The sequence below is a fragment of the Scyliorhinus torazame genome, chromosome 2, assembly GCF_047496885.1.
Source record: "Scyliorhinus torazame isolate Kashiwa2021f chromosome 2, sScyTor2.1, whole genome shotgun sequence".
In the NCBI taxonomy this organism is placed as follows: domain Eukaryota; kingdom Metazoa; phylum Chordata; class Chondrichthyes; order Carcharhiniformes; family Scyliorhinidae; genus Scyliorhinus; species Scyliorhinus torazame.
Window position 1 is genome coordinate 219,534,092 of NC_092708.1, and position 27,300 is coordinate 219,561,391.

The 27,300-nt window shown below is 46.4% G+C and overlaps 2 protein-coding genes across 8 annotated transcripts in view; one reads left to right on the plus strand and one right to left on the minus strand.

The window, feature by feature from the left end:
- rpe (ribulose-5-phosphate-3-epimerase) overlaps positions 1-20,883 on the plus strand; it is a 56,731-nt gene extending 35,848 nt beyond the window's left edge. For both annotated transcript variants that reach the window (XM_072484113.1, XM_072484105.1), the window contains exons 3-6: positions 3,290-3,429; positions 18,872-19,006; positions 19,304-19,390; positions 20,537-20,883. In XM_072484113.1, coding sequence (XP_072340214.1) covers positions 3,298-3,429; positions 18,872-19,006; positions 19,304-19,390; positions 20,537-20,659 — 477 coding nt within the window. In that variant the 5' untranslated portion in view covers positions 3,290-3,297 and the 3' untranslated portion in view covers positions 20,660-20,883. The remainder of the gene's footprint in view (positions 1-3,289; positions 3,430-18,871; positions 19,007-19,303; positions 19,391-20,536) is intronic.
- Positions 20,884-23,180: 2,297 nt separating this feature from the next.
- The window catches only part of kansl1l (KAT8 regulatory NSL complex subunit 1-like), a 149,413-nt gene continuing 145,293 nt past the window's right edge, over positions 23,181-27,300 (minus strand). For 2 of the 6 annotated variants that reach the window (XM_072484074.1, XM_072484049.1), the window contains 2 exons: positions 25,524-25,867; positions 23,181-23,620 (listed from right to left, as the gene is read on the minus strand). In XM_072484074.1, the coding sequence (XP_072340175.1) occupies positions 25,580-25,867 (288 nt within the window). In that variant the 3' untranslated portion in view covers positions 23,181-23,620; positions 25,524-25,579. Of the gene's footprint in view, positions 23,621-25,523; positions 25,868-27,300 lie in introns of those variants that run through there. The other 4 variants (XM_072484057.1, XM_072484067.1, XM_072484084.1 and 1 more) reach the window with 4 other exon arrangements.

Here is a 27,300-nt window from a genome sequence, read left to right on the forward strand (position 1 = left end):
CCTGCCCAAACTACCCCAGGCCTCCCATAAGTATTCCCACTCCACCCGATCAAAGGCCTTCTCTGTGTCCATGGCCACCACCACCTCAACCTTGCGTCCCTCTGGACGCATCATAATTACATTAAGCAACCTTCTAATGTTGGTCGCCAAATGCCACCCCTTAATTAACCCCGTCTGGTCCTCCGATATTACCCCTTGGATGCACTCTTCGATCCTTGTGGCCAGAATCTTCACCAATAGTTTTCTGGGTCCTTATCCCGCTTTAAAATGAGGAAGATCGACGCCTGTGACAATGTCGTGGGGAACACTCCCAACTCCTTTGCTTCATTGAAGGCCCTTACCAACAACGATCCCAACATCCATGAGAACGTCTTGTAAAATTCCACCGGGTATCCGTCCGGTCCCGGTGCCTTGCCCGATTGCATCGCCTCCAGCCCCTCTACTACTTCTACAAGCCCAATTGGGCCCCCAGGCCCTCTACCAGCTCCTCATCAACCTTCGGGAACTCCAACCCTCCCAGAAACCGCCTCATCCCCATTCACCCCTGCCGGGTCCAAGACTGTATTCCCACCTGTGTCCTTCACTTTTCCAATCTCTCTCGCCGCCTCCTGCTTCCTCAACTGGTGCGCTAACATCCTGCTCGCTTTCTCCCCATACTCGTATACTGCCCTTCTCACCCTTCGCAACTGCCCTACCGCCTTACCCATGGATAACAACACATTTTCCATTTGCAACCTCTGATGTTCCTTTAACAGCCCTTTTTCCGGGGCCTCTGCATATCTCCTGTCCACCTGCAGGATTTCCTCCACTAGCCTTTCTATCTCCACCCGCTCCGCCTTCTCCCTGTGTGCCCGAATCAAAATAAACTCTTCCCCCCCCCCCCCTGACCACTGCTATCAGTGCCTCTCAAACCATACCAGCCAAAACCTCCCCCGCGTCATTTCCCTCAACAAACCCCCTGATGGCCTTCCTCACCCGGTCACACATCTCTTCCTCCGCTAACAGTCCCACATCCTCCATTGCAGACGCTGCTCCCCACCCCCTTGCTCACTCGTAAATCCACCCAGTTCGGGGCATGGTCTGACGCCGCTATTGCTGAATATTCAACATCTGCCACCCCTGTCAGCAACTTCTTACACAACACGAAAGTAAGACACTGGAGTAAACAAAAATTATTTCGCTCAGCCTCCCAAAACCTCCACAGATCCACCCTAACTCCCATGTGCTCCATGACCCCCTGAAGCTCCTTAGCTCTAGCTGACACCCACCGTGAGCTTGATCAGTCCAGTCTCTGATCCAGGACCGTATTAAAGTGTGGTCTCTCTTTTCCCCCCCCCCCCCCCCCCCCCCCAATAATCAGCCAATGAGAGTCCAGGTCCGGAATCTTCCCCAGCACCCGCCTCATAAATTCCACATCATCCCAGTTCAAGGCAAAGATGTTTACTAACACCACCGGCATCCCCTCCAATTTCCCGCTTACCATAAGCATACCTTCCACCAGAGTCCGCCACTGTATGTCCCACCTCGAACCCCACCTGCTTATTGACAAAATTGCCACCTCCTTCATTTTGAAGTCCAACCCTGAATAAAATACTTGCCCAACCTATCCCTTCCACCGCCAAATCTGGTTCCCCACCTTCGGGTGCGTCGCTTGTAGCATGGCCTCCGCCTTCAATCGCTTCAAACGGGTGCTCTTGACTGGCCCATTCAATCGCATAGTCCACGTGACCAGCCTGGTCAGGGGGCATCCTGCCGATCAGCCATAGTCCCTCTTGGGGCCAGCCTCCGGCCCGTCTCTTGCACCACCTCAGGCCTGCCCTCGGGTGCCCACCGTCACGATCCTCCTCCCCTTACACTTTAAATACCTGTCCCCTGTCAACAGTATTGTGCCAATTATTTGTTAATTTGTCCAGATGAATATTTTGATGTTTGAGCTTAAAATGCTTTTCACATGTTTGAATTTAAGCATTTAGTGAGCTTCTGGAGTTTTATAGTAGTGTGATCTTGACTACGCTAGGCAGGATAAAAATCTGAACATTTTCCACCTTCCCTGCCTCAGACATTATCAGTATCGCTTGGAGGGACTCGGTCACCAACTCCGAGGTCCTTTAATGTGCTAATTCAGCACATGCCCATTATTAAGCCAACAACATCTATGGTGCTCGGCCATGTTTGTTGAATGGATAATGGCTGTTTTCCCAAAGATCTAACACGCCAGTGGGTTACAACTTGCTGGATATCCCTAACTCTGCTAAAAGACACCTGCAAGTGAGGTATGAAGATGAAAGCCATTGACACTGACAGCTGGGCGGCAGGCTGACTGGAGGGACATTGGAAGAGCTCAGGAGAAACTGAAAGCTGAACTGGCCAAGAAGAGGGCCCAGAAAAAAACAAGCCAGCAAATCCTGGACCTTTTCAGCCCACCGTTTTCCTTTACAGCAAATGCAACAGAGACTGCAGGTGGAATTCTCCCATCTGGGACCATGGTGGGATGGGGAGTGTTTCCCGCTGTGAAGGCCGACGGGAAGCAACACGATACCTTCTGGCCTCAACCTCATTCATTATACATCTGGGGGTTTAGCGCCATATTCCGTGATGGGGCGGACTTGCGTCTCGCTCATACCTGGTGCCATATTTAAAAGGCAGCCAACATCAATGATCCACTGTTGGAAAAGAAAGATGGGCCTCATCCTGGAGAAGGAAGATGTGTCTCCTTGATGACCGTGAACCGGGACGATCCACCTTGCAATGCTGTGATGGTTCTGGGTCGCTGGCGCCGTCCATACCGAACTCTGGAGGCAGTCTCGGGATTCTTACAGGTGAGTTCGACTTCTGCAAGCCATGTTGTTCCAGTAAGTGTTTCGTCCTGGAGAATGCTGGTTTCCTGATCAGCGATACAAAGTGGAAAATCCTGCATGTTGGGTGTAAAACCATTTTTTTGGCCCTCTTGCTAAATTCTCACTCTTCCCCCCCCCCCCCCACCCCCCCCACCCCCCCCCCCCCAGAATTGCCGTTGAACCCACTGGCGGGAGCATGGGAGAATTTCAACCTGCATCTTCGAGTGAGGCTCCTTAGTCACACCAGATGAAGTTTCACTGACTTTAACACCAAGGCGCAAACCATCATCTTATGAGACAGAAAGAGATGTCTTGCACACAATTTACTGTGTAGATTTCATTGTCACTTGCAGCACCAAGGTTTACCACTGGAATGACCTTTCTACATATAACCTTTTTTAGAAGGATAGGAATTTTAGAAAATGAACCATTCTGCATTGTTTATTCTACAGATTTGCATATGATGGTTTCGAAGCCAGAGCAGTGGGTGAAACCGATGGCAGTGGCTGGTGCTAATCAATATACATTCCATCTAGAAGCAACAAATAGCCCAGGGCCACTCATCAAAGACATACGAGAAAACTGTATGAAGGCAAGTGTTTCCAAATAGTTTGTTTATTTGGTAAAATGTGAAAAGCATCAGTGCTGTCCATAGGACTTTGATAAATGGGAATTAGGTGGGGTTACGGGGATAGGGTGGAGGTGTGGGCTTAAGTAGGGTGCTCTTTCCAAGGGTCGGTGCAGACCCGATGGGCTGAATGGCCTCCATCTGCACTGTAAATTCTATGATTCTATGAATGATCTATGATCAAAACTCAAGTTTTCTGAAACTGCAAAAAACAACTGTCAAACTGACTTGTGGATCCTTCCAAACATGGGTTGTGTATGGAGAGGCTGTTTAGAGCTGTGTAGCATAGATTTACAGTAAGGGGCAGGAGGTTCAGAGGGGATGTGAGGAAAACCTTTTTCACCAAGAGGGTGATGGGAATCCGGAACTCTCTGCCTGAAAGGATGATGGAGGCAGAGACCCTCATAACATTCGGATGTGCACTTGCAATGTGAAGCCATACACGACTGTGGGCCAAGTGCTGGAAAATGGGATTAGAATAGTTAAGAGGCTGATTTTGATCAGCGCATATGTGATGGTTCGAAGGGGCTTTTCTGTGCTGCAGACCTCTGACTCTAAGACTGGAGTGCAAGATAGGTGAGTACAGCCTGTCAGTAAATATCATTGCAGTACAGTACTGGTGGGTACTAATTTGTTGCATAGGTACAGTATTAATCTTTATTGTCACAAGTAGGCTTACATTAACACTGCAATGAAGTTACTGTGGAAAGCAGTCGCCACATTTTGGCGTGTTTGGGTACGCAGAGGGAGAATTCACAAAGTCAAAATGACCTAACAGCACGTTTTTCGGGACTTTTGGGAGGAAACCGGAGCACCCGGAGGAAACCCACACAGACACGGAGAATGTGCAGACTCTGCACAGACAGTGACCCAAGCTGGGAATTGAACCTGGGACCCTGGTGCTGTGATGCAACAGTGCTAACTACTGTGCCAAGTGATTTTGTTTAATTCTTTCATGGGATGTGGATGTTGCTGGCTACACTAGACACTGCTTCAGTATCTGAGGAGTTGTGAATGATGCTGAATATTGTGCAATCATCAGTGACCATCCCTACCTCTGATATTATAATGAAGGGAAGGTCATTGAAGTAGCTGAAGATGGTTCGCCCTAGGATACTACCCTGTGGAACTCTTGCAGTGAAATCCTGGAACTAACAACCACAACCAGGTATGACTATAATCAGTGGAGAGCACTCCCTCCCACAGGGCTCCTTGATGCCATACTCGGTCAATTGTGGCTTTCATGTCAAGGGCAATCGCTCTTACATTACTTCTTGAGTTCAGCTCTCGTGTCGATGTTTGAACTAAGGCTGTAGTCAGGAGCTGAGTGGCCCTGATACCCAAATTAGACGTCAGCAGGTTTTTCATTTTACTGATGATCGATAGTAAACTGATTGGGCGGTAATTGAGTGGATTGGATTTGTCCTTTTTGGGGGGGGCAGCACAATCCTGGGCTGTTTTCCTCATGCCAGTGTTGCAGCTTGGCGAAAAGGTTCAGCTAGATCTGGAGCACAAGTCTTCAGTACTTATTGCTGGAATGTTGTCAGGGCCCATAGCCACTACAGTATCCAGTGCCTTCAGACATTTCTTGATATCACAAAGTGAATCGAATTGGCTGACTATTTGGGAGCGAAAGGAATTGATAAATCTCTACTTATTGACTACTGAATTGCCTATTGCCGTGCTTATACGCTCTCTCCCGCCATTTCCGATTAGTGTTCAAACGTAAAATAGGTCTTTGACTCATGGACAATCTTCTGTGCTCTCCTTGGGCGGCATGGTAGCACAGTGGTTAGCACTGTTGCTTCACGGCGCAAGGGTCCCGGGTTCGATACCTACTTGGGTCACTGTCTGTGTGGAGTCTGCACGTTCTCCCCGTGTCCGCGTGGGTTTCCTCCGATTTCCTCCCACAAGCCCCGAAAGACATGCTGTTGGGTGAATTGGACATTCTGAATTCTCCTTCAGTGTACCTGAACAGGTGCCGGAGTGTGGCGACTAGGGGATTTTCACAATAATGTCATTGCAGTGTTAATGTGAGCCTACTTGTGACAATAAGAAAGATTATTTTATTTTACCCCATAGCATACTATTCATTTCAATTGCTCATTTCAACAGATCGTTTAAGATGAAGCCTCAGCAGGTTTGGATGTTGTGTACCATCCTGGCTTGCCAAAATGACAGATTTCAACCCTCATTGGATGCCCCTAGAGTTGCCTGTCGCTCACGCACTTCACCTTTGCAAAAACTACCAAGTACCAGCTGAACAAAACCCAGTTCTTCAGTCAGCATCCCATCATTAAATTACTCAAGAAAATGTCAAGACCAATTGGAGTGCTCTCCTTCTGACGACAGGCCTGTTTTCCTAGTGAGGTCCCCTGACCTAAATGCAGGTGGTAAGAGATGGAGTGGGCCTTATTAGGGTGAAAAATGCTTAGTGGCGCTGGGCAAGGCGAGAATAATGAACACTTTGTATCAGTGTTTACAGAGGAAGATGAATCCGACAACATATCAGTAGAAGTGGTGTTAGTAGATGCAAAGTATATGGTGAAAATTGGGAGGGATGAAGTATTGAAAAACTTGGTGTAGCTAACTCATCTGGTCAGGGTGGACGTAAAGGAAAATGAGAGCGGCGATAACAGAAAGGCTTGCCATAACCCTCCAATCCTACCTAGATATGGAGGAGGTGGCAGAGGATTGGAAAGTGGAAAATGTTGACGTCCTTATTCAAGAAAGGGAGTAAAGAGAGCCCAAGCAACTATGTATAGTCAGTGGATAAGACTTTAGAAAAAATAATCAGAAAAAAAATCCGCAAGCACTTGCTGAAATTTGAATTAATTAAGGATTTGTGAAAGGAAGATTGTGTTTAACCAATCAACTGTATATACTTGTTTAAAAGTTGAGTTTCTAAGACTAAACTCTTTAGCCAGAATGTAGGGGGTCAACTTTTACACTAATAATAATTTCAAGGGTTGAAATCCATCCTCTCCCATCGTCTCGCTATTGTAGAGTTGCCAGGACAAAAACTGTTCCCACCAACCCCAACAGGTGCTTAAAAAGTATTTTTATTTATAAAAGCCTCCATGGAGTCGGACATAAATTAATCAAATTCATCAAAAACAAAAGCCATATATACAAATGTATACAATTTAATTCCCTTTTTTTTTCATGGCCAGTTAACTTCACTAACACTTTACTCTGCAACTTTGCTCACCTACTGACTGACATGTCAAAATTCATGGGAGTCTAATCCATGTTCCCAATATAGGCCATTCCGTATCCACTCTTTGTTGTTGTTTGATAATAAACTGCTGAAATGTGATCAGCCAGTCATCAAGCTTGGTCTTCTGTCACAAGATTATTTCCCATAAACCATCACCATCATGGGTTGCCTTTGAAAATCTGCGATGCCTAATTTTCTGTAGGAAACTGAGAATCCATTTTGGCAGTTTTCATTGAGGTATTGTGCAACTTCATTTTCTAACCTGTGTCCACATGCTAGACTTTACTCAGTTTGCCCATTTATTTTTGGGTATCTGCCTGAGCTGTGTAGAGCTTCCTCCAATCTCTAATGTTCTTCGAATAGTGAATTCTCTAGTTGTTGCACAATTATTTGTTTTTCTGTAATTTGTGACTTTGATGTGCGCTGTGTGTGTTTTTTATTGGTGCCATGTTAGAAGGTGGATTGGCAGGAATGCAGTACGTACCAGTAAGATAGTCTTAATATCATGTGTGGACGTGCACGAACCCAAGGAGCTGAAGTCATCTTTTGATAATGATAATGTGGGACTTCCGGTGGCGACCATGGAGGGAACGGTCGCACATTTAGCAGCTCCCGCTCTTAGTGGTTTTTTAACGGCTATTAAGCTTGATTTCTGTGGGAATTTTGCAACATAAGTGAATAAAAGCGAGAGGAGAAGAAGGCAACCCCTCTTTTATGGAACTGCGCCCAAGAAACAATTGTAAAAGAAGAAATCAAAAGTTGGTTGGGAGTGAAGCTCAGAGTTTGGTGGATGAATGGCAGAGAAGCAAAGTTCGACCATGCCAGCTCAGTGGACGCTGGATCAGTGGGTTAAATACTTGGATGAGAAGTTCGCCCAGCATCGTAAGGAGTGTGGGGGTGTCTGCTGACGACTTGGGGACTTTTAGCAGGTTGGAGATGGAGACCAGATGGTGGTGGCTGCCGAAGGGCGAGCCAGGGGAGGAGTAGCACATGGGCTGGTCATGGCTGATCGACAGGGGAGGGGGTGGCAAGAGCCCCCCCCCCCCCCCCCCCCCGGACTGGTTACGTTGAATGTTCGTGGACTGAATGGGCTGGTCAAAAGGGCCCGTGTGTTTGCACACTTGAGACAGCTAAAAGCGGTGGTGGCTATGTTACAGGAGACACTCGAAGCTTGGAGTCCAGGTTAGACTGAAGATGGGATGGGTCGGACAGGTATTCCATTCAGAACTGGACTTTAAAACAAGTGGGGTGGCCATCCTGATTAACAAAAGGGTGGCATTTGAAGTGGGGAAGATAGAGGCAGACTCGGGAGGCAGATTTATTATGGTTAGCGGGAAACTGGAGGGAATGGCAGTGGTGTTGGTAAATATATATGCCCCCAACGGGGATGATGTCGCGTTTGTTAGGAAGGTGCTGGGAAAGGTCCCGGACCTTGACTCGCACCGCTTGGTTATGGGGGGGTGACTTCAACACGGTCCTGGATCCGACAATGGACTGGTCGAATTCTAGGTCAGGGAAAGGATCAGCAATGGCGAAAGAACTGCAGGGGTTTATTGAGCGCAGGGGAGGGGTGGATTTGTGGAGATTCAAGAGGCCACGGAGCAAGGAATATTCATTTTACTTCCATGTGTACAAGGTATACTCCAGGATAGATTTCTTTGTACTGGATAAAACAGCGGAGGTGGAGGACACTAAGTACTCAGCAGTTGTGGGGTCAGACCACGCGCCACACTGGATAAGCGCAGGAATGTCCCAGCGCCCGCAGTGAAGATTAGATGTAGGGCTGTAGGCGGACGACGAGGTCTGTGAGTGAGTGAGGGAGGCCATTCTGGGGCATATAAAGAACAATGATATTGGAGAGACCATGGCTGGGGTGCGAGGCATTGAAGTTGGTTATTAGAGGGGAATGTATTTCGATTCGGGCCCATAGGGAGAAGACCGAACGGGCGGAGCTGGACAGGTCGGTAGGAGGAAATCTTGCAGGTGGACAGGAGGTATGCGGAATCTCCGGATGAGGAGCTCCTGAAGTAGCGTCAGAGATTCCAAATGGAATTGGGCTCCTTTCCACAGGTAAGGCGGAGGGGCAGCTGAGGAGGGTAAAAGGGGGGGGGGGGGTAAGCAGAGGGTCTCTCTACGTGGACGATTTGCTGCTCTACTTCACAGACCCAGTGGGGGCTGATGGCCGAAATCATGGAGGTACTAGTAGAATTTGGCCGATTTTTAGGCTACAAGTTAAATATGGGAAAGAGCGAGATGTTCGTGATCCAGGCACTGGGGCAGGAAAGGAGACTGAAGGAGTTACCTTTTAAAGTGGCTGAGAGGAGCTTTAGATATTTGGGAATTCAAGTGGCTAAGCATTGGGGGCAGCGTCGCAAGTTAAATCTGGGCAAAGCGGTCGATCAAATGAAAAGGGACTTCCGCAGACGCGACATGTTCCCATTGATGCTGGGGGGGGGGGGGGGGGGGGGGGGAGGGTCCAGATGGTAAAGATGACTGTCTTCTGAGACTGCTCTTTTTTCAATGTGTCTCGATTTTTGTCCCAAAGACTTTTTTCAGGAAAATGAACGTGGCGATATCGGGTTGTGTGTGGGTGGGCAAAACACCGAGAGTAAAGAAGGCACTCCTGAAACGGGGTCGCGGAGAGTGGGGTTTGGCCATCCCGAGCTTTATTAGCTATTACTGGACGGGCATCATATCGATGGTCAGGAAGTGGGTAGTGGGGGAGGGGTTGGTTTGGGAGCGAATTGAAACGTCATCCTGCAAGGGTACGAGTTTTCAGGCTTTACTTTAAAAAAAAAAAAAAACAATTTTTATTAAGGTTTTCATAAAATATCAATAACAAAATGAAAAAAGAACCCAACAGGGTTAAGTACAAAACAGTCTAGAAAAGCAACCCTCCATACCCCCCCGGCCCCCCCCTGTACATAAATAATAAATTAACATTAACTCCCCCTCAGACCCTTCAGTGTAAATAACAAAAACAAGGTAACCCCCCCCCCCCCCCGAGTTGCTGCTGCCATTGACCAATGTCTACCGTTCTGCCAGGAAGTCTAAGAACGGTTGCCACCGCCTGAAGAACCCTTGTATCGCTGATCCAGGAGTCCACACTTGGGGGGCCTCGCATCCTTCCACTGAAGAAGAATCCTTTGCCGGCTACCAGGGACGCAAAGGCCAGAACACCGGCCTCTTTCGCCTCCTGCACTCCCGGCTTCTCTGCCACCCCAAATATTGCGAGCCCCCAGCTCGGTTTGACCCTGGATCCTACCACCCTCGACACCGTCCTCGCTATGCCCTTCCAAAATTCCTCCAGCGCTGGGCATGCCCAGAACATATGGGTGTGGTTTGCTAGGCTCCCTGAGCACCTAACACACCTGTCCTCACCCCCAAAGAACCAGCTCATCTTTGTCCCGGTCATGTGTGCCCTGTGCAGCACCTTAAACTGTATGAGGCTGAGCCTCGCGCATGATGAGGAAGAGTTCACCCTCCCTCGGGCATCTGCCCACGTCCCTTCCTCAATCTCCTCTCCCAACTCCTCCTCCCACTTACCTTTCACCTCCACCACCGAGGCCTCCACCTCCTGCATCACCTGGTAAGTTTCCGAGATCTTCCCCACTCCCAAGAGCACCCTGTCCTGTACTGTGTGTGGCAGCAGCCGCGGGAATTCCACCACCTGCCATCTGGCAAACGCCCTTACCTGTAAGTACCTGAAGGTGTTCCCCGGGGGGGGAGCCCGTACTTCTCCTCCAGCTCACCTAGGCTTGCGAACTTCCTGTCCACAAACAGGTCCCCCAACTTTCGTATCCCTGCCCTGTGCCACGCCGAAAACCTTCCACCTGTTCGCCCTGGGGCGAACCGGTGGTTCCCCCGTATTGGAGTCCACGCCAAGGCCCCAACTTACCCCCTATGCTGCCTCCACTGTCCCCAAATTTTGAGGGCAGCCGCCACCATCGGCCTCATGGTATACCTCCTTGGAGGGAGCGGCAGCGGCGCCGTTGCCAGCGCCCCCAGACTCATACCCACCAAGACGCCGTCTCCAGCCTCTTCCATGCAGCCCCCTCCCCCTCCATCACCCACTTGCGCACCATCGTCGCATTGGCAGCCCAGTAGTACCCACCGAGGTTGGGCAGCGCCAGTCCCCTCCCTATCTCTACTCCGCTCCAGGAACACCCTTCTCACCCTCTGAGTCCCTCGCGCCCACACAAACCCCATTATACTCCTGTTAACCCGTCTAAAAAAAGCCTTCGGGATAAACACGGGGAGGCACTGGAACAGGAACAAAATCCTTGGGAGCACCGTTATTTTGATTGACCGCCAAGGACAGCGGCAACGCGTCCCACCTCTTGAACTCCTCCTCCATTTGCTCCACCAGCCTTGTAAAATTAAGCCGATGCAGGGCCCCCCAGCTCCTGGCCACCTGGACCCCCAAATACCTGAAGCTCCTCTCCGCCTTTTTTAGTGGGAGCTCGCCAATCCCCCTCTCCTGGTCCCCTGGCTGAACCACGAACAGCTCGCTCTTCCCCATGTTGAGCTTGTACCCAGAGAAGTCCCCGAATTCCCTAAGAATCCTCATTACCTCCGGCATTCCCCCCCACCGGGTCCGCCACATACAGCAGCAGGTCGTCCGCATAGAGTGACACCCTATGCTCCTCCCCACCCCGCACCAACCCCCTCTACTTCCTTAACTCCCTCAGTGCCATAGCCAGGGGTTCAATCGCCAGTGCGAAGAGCAGGGGGGACAGGGGACACCCCTGCCTCGTCCCTCAGTGCAACTGAAAGTATTTGGACCTCCTGTTTGTGGCCACACTCTCCATCGGGACCTCATACAACAGCCTAACCCACCTGACAAACCCCTCCCCAAACCCGCATCTCTTCAGCACCTCCCACAGGTACCCCCACTCTACCCTATCGAAGGCTTTCTCAGCGTCCACCGCCACCACTATCGCCGCCTCCCCCTCCCTCGCCGGCATCATAACGTTAAAAAGCCTCCGCACATTCGCGTTCAACTGCCTCCCCTTCACAAACCCCGTCTGGTCTTCATGGATGATCTGCGGCACACAATCCTCAATCCTCGTGCCTAAGACCTTCGCCAGCACCTTGGCATCTACATTTAGCAAGGAAATCGGTCTGTAAGACCCACATTGCAGGGGATCCTTGTCCCGCTTCAGGATCAAGGAGATAAGTGCCCGGGACATCGTCGGGGGAAAAGACCCCCCCCCCCTCCCTTGCCTCATTGAAGGTCCTGACTAGCAACGGGCCCAACAGGTCCATATATTTTTTTATAGAATTCGACTGGGAAACCGTCCGGCCCCGGTGCCTTCCCCACCTTCATGCTTCCTATCCCTTTGGTCAGCTCCTCCAGCCCCATCGGGGCCCCCAATCCCGCCACCAGTCCCTCGTCCACCTTTGGAAACCTCAGTTGGTCCAGGAAGCGGCCCATCCCTCCATCCTCCTGTGGGGGCTCGGATCGGTACAATTCCTCGTAAAAGTCCCTGAAGACCCCATTGATGCCAACCCCACTCCGCACCACACTCCCTCCCCTGTCCTTAACTCCCCCGATCTCCCTAGCTGCGTCCCGCTTCCGAAGCTGATGCGCCAGCATCTGGCTTGCCTTTTCCCCATACTCTTAAATCGCCCCCTGGGCCTTCCTCCACTGCACCTCCGCCTTCCTGGTGGTCACCAGTTCAAATTCGGCCTGGAGGCTGCGCCCCTTCAACAATCCTTCCTCGGGCACCTCCGCATACCTCCTGTATACCCTCACCATCTCCCCACCAGCCTCTCCCTCTCCCCCTGCTCCTTGTGGGCCCTAATGGTGATCAGCTCTCCCCTCACCACCGCCTTCAGCGCCTCCCATACCATCCCCACTCGGACCTCCCCGTTGTCGTTGGTCTCCAAGTACCTCTCTATACTTCCTCGGATCTGCTCGCTCACCTCCTCGTCCGCCAACAGCGCCACAACGGGCGCTGGTCCCTCTCCTCCCCCATCTCCAAGTCCACCCAATGCGGGGCGTGGTCCGAAATGGCTATTGCCGAATACTCTGTATCCTCTACTCTCGCTATCAGCGCCCTACTCAAAACGAAAAAGTTGATTTGGGAATAAGCCTTATGGACACGTGAGAAGAATGAAAATTCCCTAGCCTCCGTCCTTGCAAATCTCCAAGGGTCCACCCCTCCCATCTGGTCCATAAACCCCCTCAGCACTCTGGCCGCCGCCGGCTTCCTACCCGTCCTAGACCTGGAGCGATCCAGTGCCGGATCCAGCACCGTGTTAAAGTCTTCCCCCATTATCAGGCCCCCCACTTCCAAGTCTGGGATCCGACCCAACATACGCCGCATAAAACCCGCATCGTCCCAATTCGGGGCATACACATTGACCAGTACCACCCTCCCTGCAACTTACCACTTACCATTATGTACCTACCGCCATTATCTGCCACAATGCTCGATGCCTCGAATGACACCTTCTTTCCCACCAAGACCGCCACCCCTCGATTTTTGGCGTCCAGCCCCGAGTGAAACACCTGACCTACCTACCCTTTCCTCAATCTTACCTGATCTGCCACCTTCAGGTGTGTCTCCTGAAGCATAACCACATCCGCCTTGAGCCCCTTCAGGTACGCGAACATGCGGGCCCCCATTTCACCGCCGTCCACCACTCCTGTTCCGTTTACCTACCCCCCTCCAAGAGTCCCCCCGACCAACCCAACCAAAACAGTGCCCAACCCGCCCTCCTCTTCGCCACCTCCGCACTCGAGTCCTGGTATATTCGAACCTCCGCGTTCTCCCATCTGCTGCTCCTCTCCTTCTTGGCCCACTTGAGCACACACTCCCGGTCGACGAACCGATGGAACCTCACCAGCACCACCCGCAGAGGCTCGTTAGCCTTGGGCCTCCTCGCCAGCACTCGATGGGCCCCTTCCAGCTCCAGGGGACCCTGGAAGGACCCCGTTCCCATCAGCGAGTTCAACATGGTGACCACATCGGCCCCTCCGGGAGCCCCAGAATCCGCAGATTCTTCCGCCTCGACCGATTCTCCATCTCCTCGAACCGCTCCTGCCACTTCTTGTGGAGCGCCTCGTGCGCCTCCACCTTTACCGCCAGGCCTAAGATCTCGTCCTCGTTGTAGGAGATCTTTCGTCGAGCCTCGCGGATCGCCACCCCCTGGGCCGTCTGTGTCTCCAGCAGCTTATCGATAGAAGCTTTCATCGGCTCTAGCAGGTCCGCTTTAATCTCTCTGAAGCAGCGCTAGATATGCTCCTGCTGCTCCTCCGCCCACTGCATCCACGCTGCCTGGTCTCCGCCTGCCGCCATTTTGTTCTTCTTCCCTCGCACCTTCTTCGGGTCCACCACCACCTTTTTAGTCGCCCCGCTCCTAGTAGAAGCCATATACTATTGGGCAGCTGTTATAATCCTCTTCCCACACCGGGAAACATCGAAAAAGTGCCGTTTGGGGGCCCTGAAAAGAGCCCAAAAGTCCGTTTTTGCGGGAGCCGCCCAATGTGCGACTTAGCTCCGCATAGCCGCAACCGGAAGTCCTTTGGAGGCTTTACTAATGGCGCCTCTGCCGTTCTCACCGGCTCAGTACTCACAACCCTAAGGGCGTGGGGGCAATGGAGGCAGTACATGGGACTGGCCGTGCGTGTGGTCACGGATCTATGACAACCACCGGTTTGCCCTGGGAAGGGCTGGATGGGAGCTTTAAGAGATGGCAGCGAACCGGGATTGAGAGATTTGGGGACCTATTCATCCAGGAGGGCTTTCCGACCTTTGAGGAATTAGAGGAGTTTGAGCTGCCGGGTGGGAACTGGTTTCAGTACCTACAGGTGCGGGACTACAGAGGCAGGTCCCAAGCTTTCCTCGCCTCCCCGAGGGGACTATAGTATCAGGTGATGTCAAAAACAGGGGTTGGAGAGGGGAGGGTTTCGGAGATATACAAGGAGTTGATGGAGTGGGAAGGGGCCCCTATCAGGGAGGTGAATTTTTTGATTTGATTAATTATTGTCACGTATTAGTATACAGTGAAAAGTATTGTTTCTTGCATGCTGCACAAACAATGCATACCGTACATAGGGAAGGAAGGACAGACTGCAGAATATAATGTTACAGTTATAGCAAGGTGTAGAGAAAAGATCAACTTAATACGAGGTTGATCCATTCAAACGTCTGATGGTAGTAGGGAAGAAGCTGCTCTTGAGTCTGTTGGTACGTGACCTCAAACTTTGGTATCTTTTTCCTGACGGAAGAAGGTGGAAGAGAGTATGTCTGGAGTGCGTGGGGGTCCTTAATTATGCTGGCTGCCTTTCTGAGGCAGTGGGAATTATAGATAGAGTCTATGGATGGGAGGCTGGTTTGCATGATGGACTGGGCTAGTCACAACCTTTTGTAGTTTCCTGCAGTTTTGGGCAGAGCAGGCTCCATACCAGGCTGTGATACAACTAGAAAGAATGCTTTCTATGGTGCATCTGTAAAGTTGGTGAGGGTCGCAGCTGACATGCCAAATTTCCTTAGTCTTCTGAGTAAGTAGAGTCGTTGGTGGGCTTTCTTAACTATAGTGTCGGCATTGGGGGACCAAGCCAGGCTGTTGGTGATCTGTACACCTAAAAACTTGAAGCTCTCGACCCTTTCTACTTTGTTCCCATTGATGTTGACAGGGGCATGTTCTCCACTACGCTTCCTGAAGTCGATGACAATCTCTTTCGTTTTGTTGACATTGAGGGAGAGATTGTCGTCGCACCAATTCACCATCTCAGTCCTGTGCTCTGTCTTGTCATTGTTTGAAATCTGACCCACTACAGTGGTGTCATCAGCAAATTTGAAAATCGAGTTGGAGGGGAATTTGGCCACACAGTCATAGGTGTATAAGGAGTATAGTTGAGGGCTGAGGACACAGCCTTGTGGGGCACCGGTGTTGTTGCCTATCTTTACTGATTGTGGCCTGTGGGTTAGAAAGTTCAGGGGCCAGTCGCAGAGGGAGGAGCCGAGGCCAAGGTCACGGAGTTTAGAGATGAGAAGAGGAGCTGGGAGGATAGCTGGAAATGGAACTGTGGGAATGGAATGGTGAACCGAGGAAGGAGCTGTGCTCCAAAAGCTAGTGATTCGAAACAAACTTGTTAGACTTTAACCTGGTGTTGTCAGACTTCTGACTGTGCTCTGCTCACCCCAGTCCAACGCCAGCATCTCCACATCAATGTTAGATAAGGACAGGGAACTTAGTATACGGGTAATTAGGGATAGGTCGGGGGTAGTAGGGGACGTCGTTTACTGTTTTGTGTGTGTCAGCCCGCGCGGTTGTTTAAGAAATTAAGAAATGTTAGTGTTAAACTGTGAAAATTACAAATGCTTCAATAAAATATTTTCTTTAAAAAAGGATAATGATAATGTGCTATTTTGTGGTTTTATCAATGAGTAGGTTTGCAGCAGTGCAAGTTTGGCTTCAGTGGGAAGTGTGGGGGGGGGCCCCAAGTACAAAGAGTTTGGGCTTTAAGATGAGATTGACTACTTTGATGAAGTAGTGGAGAAGGTTGATGAAGTGAATGCTGTGGATATTGTCTGTACATGGATGGTTAGGGCCCAACTAGAGTATTCATCCAGTTCTGATCACCACACTTTAGGAAGTATGTGAGAATCCTTCAGCGGGTGTAGATTTACCAGAATGGTTCTAAGCGTGGGGGATTTTAATTAGAAGATTAGGTTTGAAAACCTGGGGTTGTTTTCCTTTAACTACAGGAGATTGAGGGAAGATTTGAGAGAGATGTACAAGATTGACAGGTTTAGATAAGGTAGACAAGAAAAAACATAATTAAGATCTTGGGCAAGGGATGCAGGGCGAATGAGGAGGACATTTTTTTACTCAGTAAGTGGTATGACCTGGAATTTGCTGCTCACAAGGATGGTGGAAATGGAACCAATCAATAATTTTAAAAGGAAATTGGATGAGCAGAAGGAAAATACAAGGTTTTGGGAATTGAGTTAGGTAATGGGGTTGCTTTGTGGAGAGTCAGCATAGATTTGATGGGCTGAATTGTCGTCTTTTCTGCTGTAAATGACTGACATAGTTGCAGTGTGACCAATATATTTCACCTGCCTAATGCCGTTTGATTCTTCATTGCTCAGTTATGGACAGATGACAAATAGCAGTCTTGTGACCTATGCTCATATCCATTGCTGCGACTTTAACACAACTCCATATTATGTGTCTCTAAAAATGAACAGCATCAATTTACCATGTGTTGAGTGTATTGGTCTAGAGCGGTGTTTTTCAAACTTTTTTCCCCCTGGGACCTACTTTCGGCAACCGGCAAACCTTCGTGACACATGCCATGTTAGCTTACCTTTTAATATGATCTCACTTGAATCCGGTTCAAGGGAGCAGAGGGCAATGCTCAGGTGCAGACCTCAGCCAAGTTTCTTTCTGCTGTCTTCATCTTTATAATAAAGGAAAATCTAACCTCGCGCGTCGGTTATTGTGAAGGGCAATAGCAACAAAATGAGTGTTTAACTCAGCACTGGATACTCCTGGGAGATGCTACACCAGAATGCTGAAGCCTCTTCGGCTTTTGACACGTTTTTATTGTGGTATTATAGGTAAGCTACAGCAGCATAAGTCTTTTCATTTGGAGGCCGCTGTAGGTTAATAACTAGGATCTCAACATCAAATGGAATTTTTCATACACCACTTCTCATTCAAATTCTGAAGCTTCTCTTATTTTCCAGTACTTCTCTGCGTATAACACATATGGGCTTTGCCTTCTTATTTGCATTGTCACAATTGACAAAACCATACATCAATAAATCATCTTTATACTTTGTTCAGAGTTTATTTTTTCAGGGATGTTAACCAGAGGCCTTTGAGCTCTTATCACTACCACTGCTGTGTCTCCTGAGCAGCTCTTTTCAGCAGATTCTATGGTGAGATACCCTATTAGGTAAACTGCTTGTGAGTTTCTGGCTGTCTCTTACTTTAAAAAAAAAATGATCTCACAGTTCGTTCACTTGCCTTGCTTGCCAGCAGTTGCAAAATCAAATCAACTCTGCTCCCTGCTTTGGTGCCAAAAGCACATCCCCTGATGGTGCTTCACCTCAATTCTATGTGCAGGGCACGTGATCTAATCTTTGCTGCTGCTTCTGGCCGGAAGACTCCACGCCGCCTAATCTGTACTTCCATTTAAAAGGCGGCAGCGACTGCAATTCTCCATGTAAAAGCCAGTAGCAGCTGCTTGGCTCTTCTACCGTATTCAGAACTGATCGCTCCTCGATCCTCCTAACACCCACCCATGACCGAAGTTTGAAAAACCCTGTTTAAGAGTTCCCACTTGTGGTTAAAAGCAAAACTTGGATCAATATAAACAAGTTACCACTAAATCAAATTGGGAATTCTCTTCAGGGTCAGACTGATTGTCTAGTTGTAAGGATTTATTTGAAATGGCTGATTTAACTGATTTCAGCATTTTTCTAGTGGACATGAGCTCACAAAACTGCCTCTGGTTTGGTACTAAGTTTTGTTCTTCATTTGACTGGCACAGGATGCCTTAAAGAAAGCCTTTCATTTGCTCAAACCTGTATTAATTTTGTACTTCACTTAGGGACAAAACATTTTTAAAAATGTGTTCATGGGACACGGCTGGCTCGCTTGGCCAGCATTTATTGGCCAACCCTAATTGCCCTTGAGGGGGCAGTTAAGAGTCAACCACATTGCTGTGGATCTGGAGTCGCATGTCGACCAAACCAGGTTCACAGTGAACCAGATGGGTTTTTATAACAATCTACAATGGTTTAATGGTCATCATTCGTCTTTTAATTCCAGATTTTTATTAAATTCAAATTTCACCATCATTTGAACCCAGGTCCCCAGAACATTACTCTGGGTCTCTGTATTACTAGTCCAGTGACAATACCATTACCTCCCCTATATAAAAGAACTCAAATTTCTTAAAACCCAAATGTAAGAAGAATTTTGGCCGGTTTAATTTTGAAACTTTCCAAATTCACATATTGCATCTAATGGAGGATCACAGAGGGTGTATCTTTTTCGGCTTCCAACAAAGGGCTTGCAGAATGAGGCAGTACATCTGATAAAAGTTTTCCTTTACTTCTGTTTGAATGAGGTTTCAAATCCTAATGTGAAGTGCAGAAATCCACATCATTTGGTGATCATGTTCTAAACGCTATATATTGTATTCTTCCTCTTAAGGTGGGACTGGCAATTAAACCAGGTACAACTGTCGAAGATTTAGCTCCATGGGCAAATCAAATTGACATGGCCCTGGTGATGACTGTGGAACCTGGGTTTGGAGGTCAGAAATTCATGAGTGATATGATGCCAAAGGTATAATTTCCATTCGATTTCCTCAAACTATTTGTATTTTGTGGCTTGTTAGTGTTTGATCAGTGAATAAATTGGTTTCAAATGCAGTTAGAGGAACAACTAGTGGTGTTTAAATTCCTCATCAATTGCAAGAAAGTTCTTTTTATTTTAATGTCCTAATGCAGGTATAGAGTCTTACTACACCTGTTACAAGTCTGTTTCTATTTAGCTGTGGGGTAAGTTTGCTGGAATATTTCCCTCCATTGTCAATTTCAAGAGCTTTGGAATGGAAAGCAATTTGTCTGTCTTTTGCTTTAGGTCCAGTGGTTGAGGACACAATTCCCTTCTCTGGATATTGAAGTTGATGGAGGCGTGGGACCAGACACTATTCATAAATGTGCAGAGGTATTATACTTTGACAAATGTGAAATCTAGCATATAATTGGTGATGTTTAATTGATTCCAACAGGTTGAAATTTCTTCATCCCACCTTTTCTTTTGCAAGTCCACTGTAGTTGAGGTGCCATCCCCTGGGCCTTGTGTGACATTTTCTCAATGTCTGCAACACAGGCTGAGTTTGTGGCTACGGACTCGAGTGGCTCCTGTATTTTCTTCTCTGCTGAAGATACTAATCTTCCATGGGTGCCGGTAGCTGTTTGATACCGCACACTTTGTGGGTTTGCAGGGAGGAACTACAGACAACACTAGTTCTAACATTCAGTGAATCATCAGGCAAAGTTAGGAGGAGGATGTCTGTTCTCCCTAGCCTCTGAATGCAGAGGACATTTCTAACACCTTACCTGCTGCCCTGGCTGAGATCAGCTAGAGCAAGAATTTAAATCTTTGCCCTGCATGCCCATGAAATATCAAGGACTCTCAAAATTTGAGCTTGGTGTGTATCCTTTATGCTCCCTAAGTCTACCTTGCATACAAACTGATTCCTTAATTCAAGACCATTTCAATTTGAGATTCAATTAATTGGTTTATTTAAATCTGTTTGATAATTTAACATCTCAGCCATCCTGAAAGGTAAGACTGGCTGCTCAGCTTCATGTAAAAAGAGTTTCATGGCACTAATCCGTGAAGGGCAGAGGGCTGCAGCCTCTGCCTTTTCTAAAATTTTCTTTTTACAAATACTTTCATGTTTGCAGGGTAGGGATTGGCCATGCTAAATTGCCCCTTCATTTTTTGTGGGAGGGGGAGGAGGAAATGAATTGGTACTCAATTTATAAAGAAAACCCATACACTTTCCTTTTACATTCAAACTGGAGTTTTAAGGTGCCCCACCCCCACACCCATTTCTTCTTTTAAAAAGCAAACACCTACGTTCTTGCAGGTGTTTTTGAGCAGAAACCAGGCCTCCAAGATATGTCCATTTGTTCACATGGGGCAGGGAGCGAGAGATTTAAAGCATCTATTTCTTGCCTTGGGACCCCACTGCGGATGACACCCACAGTTTGGGAAGTCCTGCTCTAGATAGGTCATTATAGTATGTGTGATTTGTATTAAAAATTGGCATGTTGTGTGATATTAAACCTGAAATTCTTTCAGGCTGGAGCAAACATGATCGTATCTGGCAGTGCAGTCATGAAGAGTGATGACCCCAGATCTGTGATAAACCTGCTCCGAAATGCTTGTGTGGAAGCTGTTCAGAAGCGCTGCCTGGACAGGTGAAATGCCAACAGTGTAAACTCTCCTGTTGCTGCTGGTGGTGTGGATATGAACTTGAAATACTGTTGTACTGAACCAACAATTACAACAAACTGTGCAGAAGTTCAGATCATTGTGAGTCGGGTACTCTGCAAAATTTGAAACACACTGCTCTCTCTCAATAGCCTTCTGGTTTGAATGCCCTCTCTATCCTTTCTGTTTTGAATAAAGATATCTCTATGCAAAAATATTACAACATGAAGCATTTTGTGTGAAGTATAAGATGATACAAAAGCTGGATTCTAGCAATATCAGTGAAGAGAAAAAGTTGACATTTCTTCAGACCCCAAATGATATCAATCTGAAATATTAAATCTGTTTCTCGCTCCACAGATGCTGTCAAGCCTATCTCGTATTCCCAGCAATTTGTTTTGATTTTATATGAACTGATTTTTGTTACGCTTCAGTAAGTTTGCTCTAGGAAATTGGGAAATACTTTTGAATTGCAGAGTCATGTTTCAACAGCTTATATTTAGATGGCACCTGTAACAATGAAGTGTTCCAAGGCAATTCACAGGAGCATTAAACAAAGTATGATACTGAACTACACGAAGATAATAGGGCAATGACCAAATGCTTGGTCAAAGAAGTAGATCTTAAGGAGAAAAGTGAGGTAGAGAAATGTAGCAAGGATATATTCCGAAGCTTGGGAGTTAATTGAAGCCACAGTCACCAATGGTGGAGCAATTAAAATTGTGATTGCTGGCGGGCAGGCTTACTCCACAATAACACCATAAATAGGTGTTCCAACTCTGGTTCTGTAAGTGGATTGGAGTGCAAATTCATTATGAAAGTACCAACAATGCTGTCCAATTGTCATGTCTACAAAGCCTTTATAATTTCTAGAGAAAACTAGATATTAGAGGGTGAGCCAGACATTGTGCTCATGCTGGTACCCCTTTGCGATTCTTTAGGATTCGGACCAGTTCTGGGGAAGAGGCACCTATCCGAAAGTGACAAATTACACAAAGGTGCACAGTATGGTGTAGCAGATTGGTGACAATAGAAAGATGGCTTAAAATGGTGAGAACTGGGCACTCCAGTGTTCAGAAAAGAGGGATTGAAGAAATATGGGGTGTCAGCATTGATGAAAGGAGGGGGCAAAGACAAATCCATCTGGTTAGAGTTGAGAAGCAAGAAAGATGTGATCACACTATTGAGGGTATCCTTTCGACCTGCAAATAGAGAAAATCTGCAAGAAATACAATGTGGTGGTATTGGAGGAATTAAATTTACCATTATCCCAATATATAATTGTGAAAGAAAAAGGGCAGGGAGGGGAATTCCCTTGACCAGTATATTCTTGGTTCAATTATGAGGTGGACCAAGTGTCTATGGGAACGGATACATGTAAAACTTCTAAATTGAAAGATGGTTAACTTAAATGAGAGGGGATCTAACCAGGGTGAAATGGAACCAAGGACTGACTGAAAAAACAAATGGAAGATCTTTAGGGAGCTGTTTCAGGTAGATGAGTATGATAGATTTAGATAGGTAGACAAAAAAAATCCTTTCCCAGGGGACATGTTTAGGGTAAGGGATGCAAGAGAATGTGAGGAAAACTTTAATTGTGCAATGAGTGGTAATGACCTTAAAAAGGTGATGATTACAAAAGGAACTGGATGGGCATTTAAGGGAAATGCGGAGAGTAGGGGAATAGGACTGATTGGATTGCTGTAGAGAGCTAGCATGGACCATCTAGCAAATTCAGACATACTAATGGCTGATCATGCAACTAAAATAAAGTTTTCAAAAGCTAAATTTGAAATAGTTGATTTGACTTGTTGGCTTTCACAGTCCATTGTGGAAAATAGGACCTGTATTATGAAAGTGGCACTTTCTTTAAGCCAGCTGATCGAATTGAATGCCCTACTTCTGTTTCCATGGGAAATGCTGTGTCATCTGACTTCATGGCAGCTCCAGTGGGGGAAAAGCAGGTATTTGTCATTCAGAGAACTGATCTTGGGGGAATCTGGCCAAAGAAATGTAGGAGAGAAACGCATTTAAAGCAGGAACGGGGAATAACAACTGTCTTATGTTCAAATATTACATAAACAAAATGAGGTGCGCTGCACCTAGGATGGAATGGTGCAAAAATAATATACATGAACCACCAGAGCCACATGAAGCCCACTTGGAGAAGGCATGAATGAAAGCTTATGGTAACATTGGACATAATGCCGAAGTGGCAGAAGAAACATTTGTGAAATTTCCCTTGCTTCACAAGCTGTAGCTAGTTAAAATTGAGAACTTTAATGGTAACAAGATGGGGTAACTATAAAGCCATGTAAGATGTTGGCGAATAGAGAAAATGCTTGAAATAGACAGCAGCTCTGAAGGTTTCACCTGGTCACCCAGTCCACCCTCAGTCAGGAGCTGAAGGTTTCACCTGGTCACCCAGTCCACCCTCAGTCAGGAGCTGCTCCATATGATGAGTATTTACATTTCCTGTTTCTCCTTGGTGCACAAGAAAGAACAATGACAATTTTTTCAGTAACTAAAATAACTTTACTTTTTAAAAAATAAACAGAAGGCAACAGGGTGTGAAAACAAAACCAAAACAGTCTTGGAACAATTCCTAAACACAATAAATTTTCTCTTGATCCAATTGTTACGACCTCAGATCCAGCTGCTGGTCAAATGATCTTAGGGTGCAGAATGTCCAGTAGATTAAGAAAAGCTTACTACCGTTCTCAGTGAGGCTACATGACTACTTCAGGCTTGGATCTGTTAATAATAATCCACACTTCTCTCAATAAAGACATCCAACAATGCAGCTTTTTGCAAGACCTCCAAACTTTTGCTGAGTTATATTTGAATGATTTTTTAAAGATAAAAATCAGCCCAAAAGCTTACAAGATTGCAGTTGTCTTTTGCTACCATAGGGTGATTTCTTGAAGATAATGGCTTCAATTTAATGCCTGGCTGCAAGAAATCAGGAAATAAAAAGGGATTAGCAATATGATCAAAACTTAAAACAAGAAATAAACATTTTTTTTTCCTATTTGACACGAGTTAATTATTCTCAAATGGAGAAAGTAAATAATCGGCCCCTGCTGGGAAAATATTTACACGAGGGTGTGCTAGTGAGGACAGAATCAAGCTCAGCTTTGATACATTTTACAGGAGATGAGCCCAGCTTTACTCATTGACTAGGTTCATGTATGAAGAATGGCTATGTAGATGAGGCGTTGGAAGGCTGCCAGTGTCTTTGGCATTGCATCTCAGTAGCTGCTACTGAACTCTTGACTTTATTAGGGGATAATCAACATAAATGGAAGGAGAGATATTCATGCTCATCTCATCAATTGCAGACATCATTTAATTAGATTTGGCCTCTGCTATACCCCTCCAAGTCGGTCTAAATAACTAACAAATGACAACCACAAATTCAAAGCAGCATGAAAACCCTTCTTCACACTGTACAACTTAGACCATGTACTTGTTTTCTGCAATCCTTAATATGCATTTTCCAAGTACGCAAAAGGTACCTTCCTAATTGTATACAGTTAAAACAATTCTCCAGGTGCTTATTTGCTAACAAAAAAAAGGAATGAAATCACAGTGTGGTTTAGCAGTAGCAAGCAATTACATTTTCAAATGAACTGGCAGTTCACAAGGAAAATGGAGGTAATTTTATTTTTTGAAGAAAAGTAAAATATCGTAAATGCTGGAAATATTCAGGTCTGGCAGCATCGGGGGAGAGGAAAAAGTGTTAAGGTTTTCGAGCGACAATCTCTCGTCAGAACCGTAAAAAATATGCAATTTCTTTAAAGCCAGTAAAGTCACCATAGTCCCAGATGATCATAGGCTGTTTTCTCTTTTGAGGGGGAAAGCTGACTCGTGATTTAACCTGAAGATCACCACTGCTCAGGTGAGGGGCAAGGTTGAGAAGGTGGGGCCTTCATGAATGACCTCAACTGGTGCAGAAATTGAACCTGCACTGTTGGCCTTACTGCATCACGAACAAACCGTCCAGCCAACTGAGCTAAACCAGTACAGAAGCAGGAGGGGAAAGAACAAAAGGCATGATGCTGGGAGTCAAAGAGAGATAGTAATGGGACAGATCTAGAGGATACGTAAATGAGGAAACTAGAACCATCACCATCAGCTGACATCCACAAAAAAAAGGGACAGGTTTAGATTCAAAGGGAATCGGGGCTTGGAATCGACATTCTGTGGTTACTTGGATCCGGATTGTTTGTTTAAATTGACTAATCTGCTGCCTGGAAATTTGTAGGAGGACTACAGAAGAGACCTCAACAGAATTAGATTAACCTCATTATATGAAATAAAGTGCAGTATATGCTAGAAATACTTAAGTCATGCAGCAATTGTGGGGAGGGAAACAGAGTAAATGTTCCTGGTCTGACATTCACCTTGCACCTGAAATTCAGTCATGTTATTGAAAACATTTACAGGAGGAACACATGGACTTGAAGATTACACACTAGCAGGATCCAGCTTCAACTCCTGATCTCTAATCCCCATTGCCGATTATTAGTTCCATGCCCTAAATTAAGTGGAAAATGAAATCAACCAGGGCTCCTGAGTGCTATTCACTAATTCCTGAAAATGTTCAATGTAGAGGTCAGTTGAATGCAAGATCCAGCACAGCTGAGATGGTCCCCACTAGAAAAGATGATGGAAGAATTATAACCCCAATGATGGTTACACCCTTCCATAAAACTGCATTATCATTGGAAGTCTGCACCTTCAAAAGGGAAAGAAAGAAATTAGCAAAAGGAAATAAAACAAAAGGTTTGCTTAACGTTGTTGAGAAGGTAGGTAGTTACATTCAAAGGAAACATAATGAAAGAAAAGTTACCGTATGATCATCCAATAATTTTCTCTGTTTGCTAAATAACCTCAGGTTCATCTGCACTACTTCTTTGCACTGTTCTGTCCCCGCAGCGAGAGTTTACATTCGGTTTCTTCAGCAGTTAGCTGTCCAGTAGATGGCACTCTCTCAGAGGTTCCAGTGCAAGAGGGTGACTGGTTATGAGCAGCTGGGCTCTTCGCACCGAGTGCTGAGTATGACCTTGTGAGTGGCCGAGGGCCACCGTTATCAGTTATCGGCACCTTCGAATGAGTTAAGCATTTTATCTCTTCATCACTCAGAGGGAACATACGACAATTCCATGGCAGAACGACCTGGAATAAACAACAGTTCTGGATACAATAAAAGGCAATGCATATATACTTTCCATTGCACCTTAATCTTCCATATTTTGTTAACAAGCATCAGCATATTAAGCAAAATTTTGAAACTCTGCAGCAAAGCTATTTAATTTCAGTACATTTTAAAATTGGTCACACTGGTACAATTAGTGTCATATGATAACGGAGTATGACCTCATGTCCATCCTTAACAACAAATATTCCTGAATTTTTGTAAGTCTTATGAGGCTGACATTTTTGAATTCCAAAACAAAAACGTACTCCAAAGGTTGAGAAACAACAATTTTTTTATTTTACTGCAGGATAAACTGTCCAAACCTTATTCCAAGAGGGATTTAACAGAGTCATGGAGTCATTTATGGCATAGGAGGCCACCATTCAGCCTGAATCCATGCCAGGTCCCTGCAAAGCAATCCAGCCTGTCTGAAATCACTGCTCGATCTAAGTTTATGCTCGATCCAAGTTTATTTCCTTCAAGTGCCCAAGTTTTCCCCTTCAAGGACCGTAAAATTTCCTTTTGAAATTATTGTTTCAACTTTTACCACCCTCATGAACAGTGGGTTATAGGTCATTATTGTAGTATATAGGTCTGGCACATATCGAATTAATGTGCTACTGAATATAGTACCGCCCACAGAGTAATTCAAGAAGGCACATGATCCAGACCCAGGGTCCGTATGTTGAGCAGGGGTGCGTTTGGATGCAAGCGTGGAGACAACTAGCTTGTACTCTACATGTGTAAACAGTTATAGTAGTTAAAGACTTAATAATAATCTTTATTGTCACAAGTAGGTTTACATTAACACTGCAATGAAGTTACTGTGAAAATCCCCTAGTCAGCACATTCTGGTGCCTGTTCGGGTACACGGAGGGAGAATTCAGAATGTCCAAATCACCTAACAGCATGTCTTTTGGGACTTGTGGGAGGAAACCGGAGCACCCGGAAGAAATTCACGCAGACAGTGACCCAGGCCGGGAATCGAACCTGGGACCCTGGTGCTGTAAAGCAACAGTGCTAACCACTATGCTACCGTGCCGCCCACCGACAGAAGAATACAGAGACTTCGATAAAACATACCAATATGTAATCAGCACCCTCCCAACAATTATCACTTGCTGCATAAGAAAGTTTTTCAATTTGTTATTATTTAGGGAGAAAGTATGTTCCATGTTGATGAACTATTTTCATAAACAGTCACTCAGTAGTACAAAACTTGACTACTGCTGGGAAAAGGGATATGGTGCCGAAACATTTTGCCTTGCACTCATCAGAACCGATACAATAGTACTAAATTTCAAGGTAACAACAATTTATGCTGCTAAGAAAAGGGTGCAGATTAGTTGGCATGTGTAGTCGGATTGAGGCATTGCCATGGAGAATAGACCAAAGAATAGTCATTCCCAAATTAAATTCCAAAAAGTCA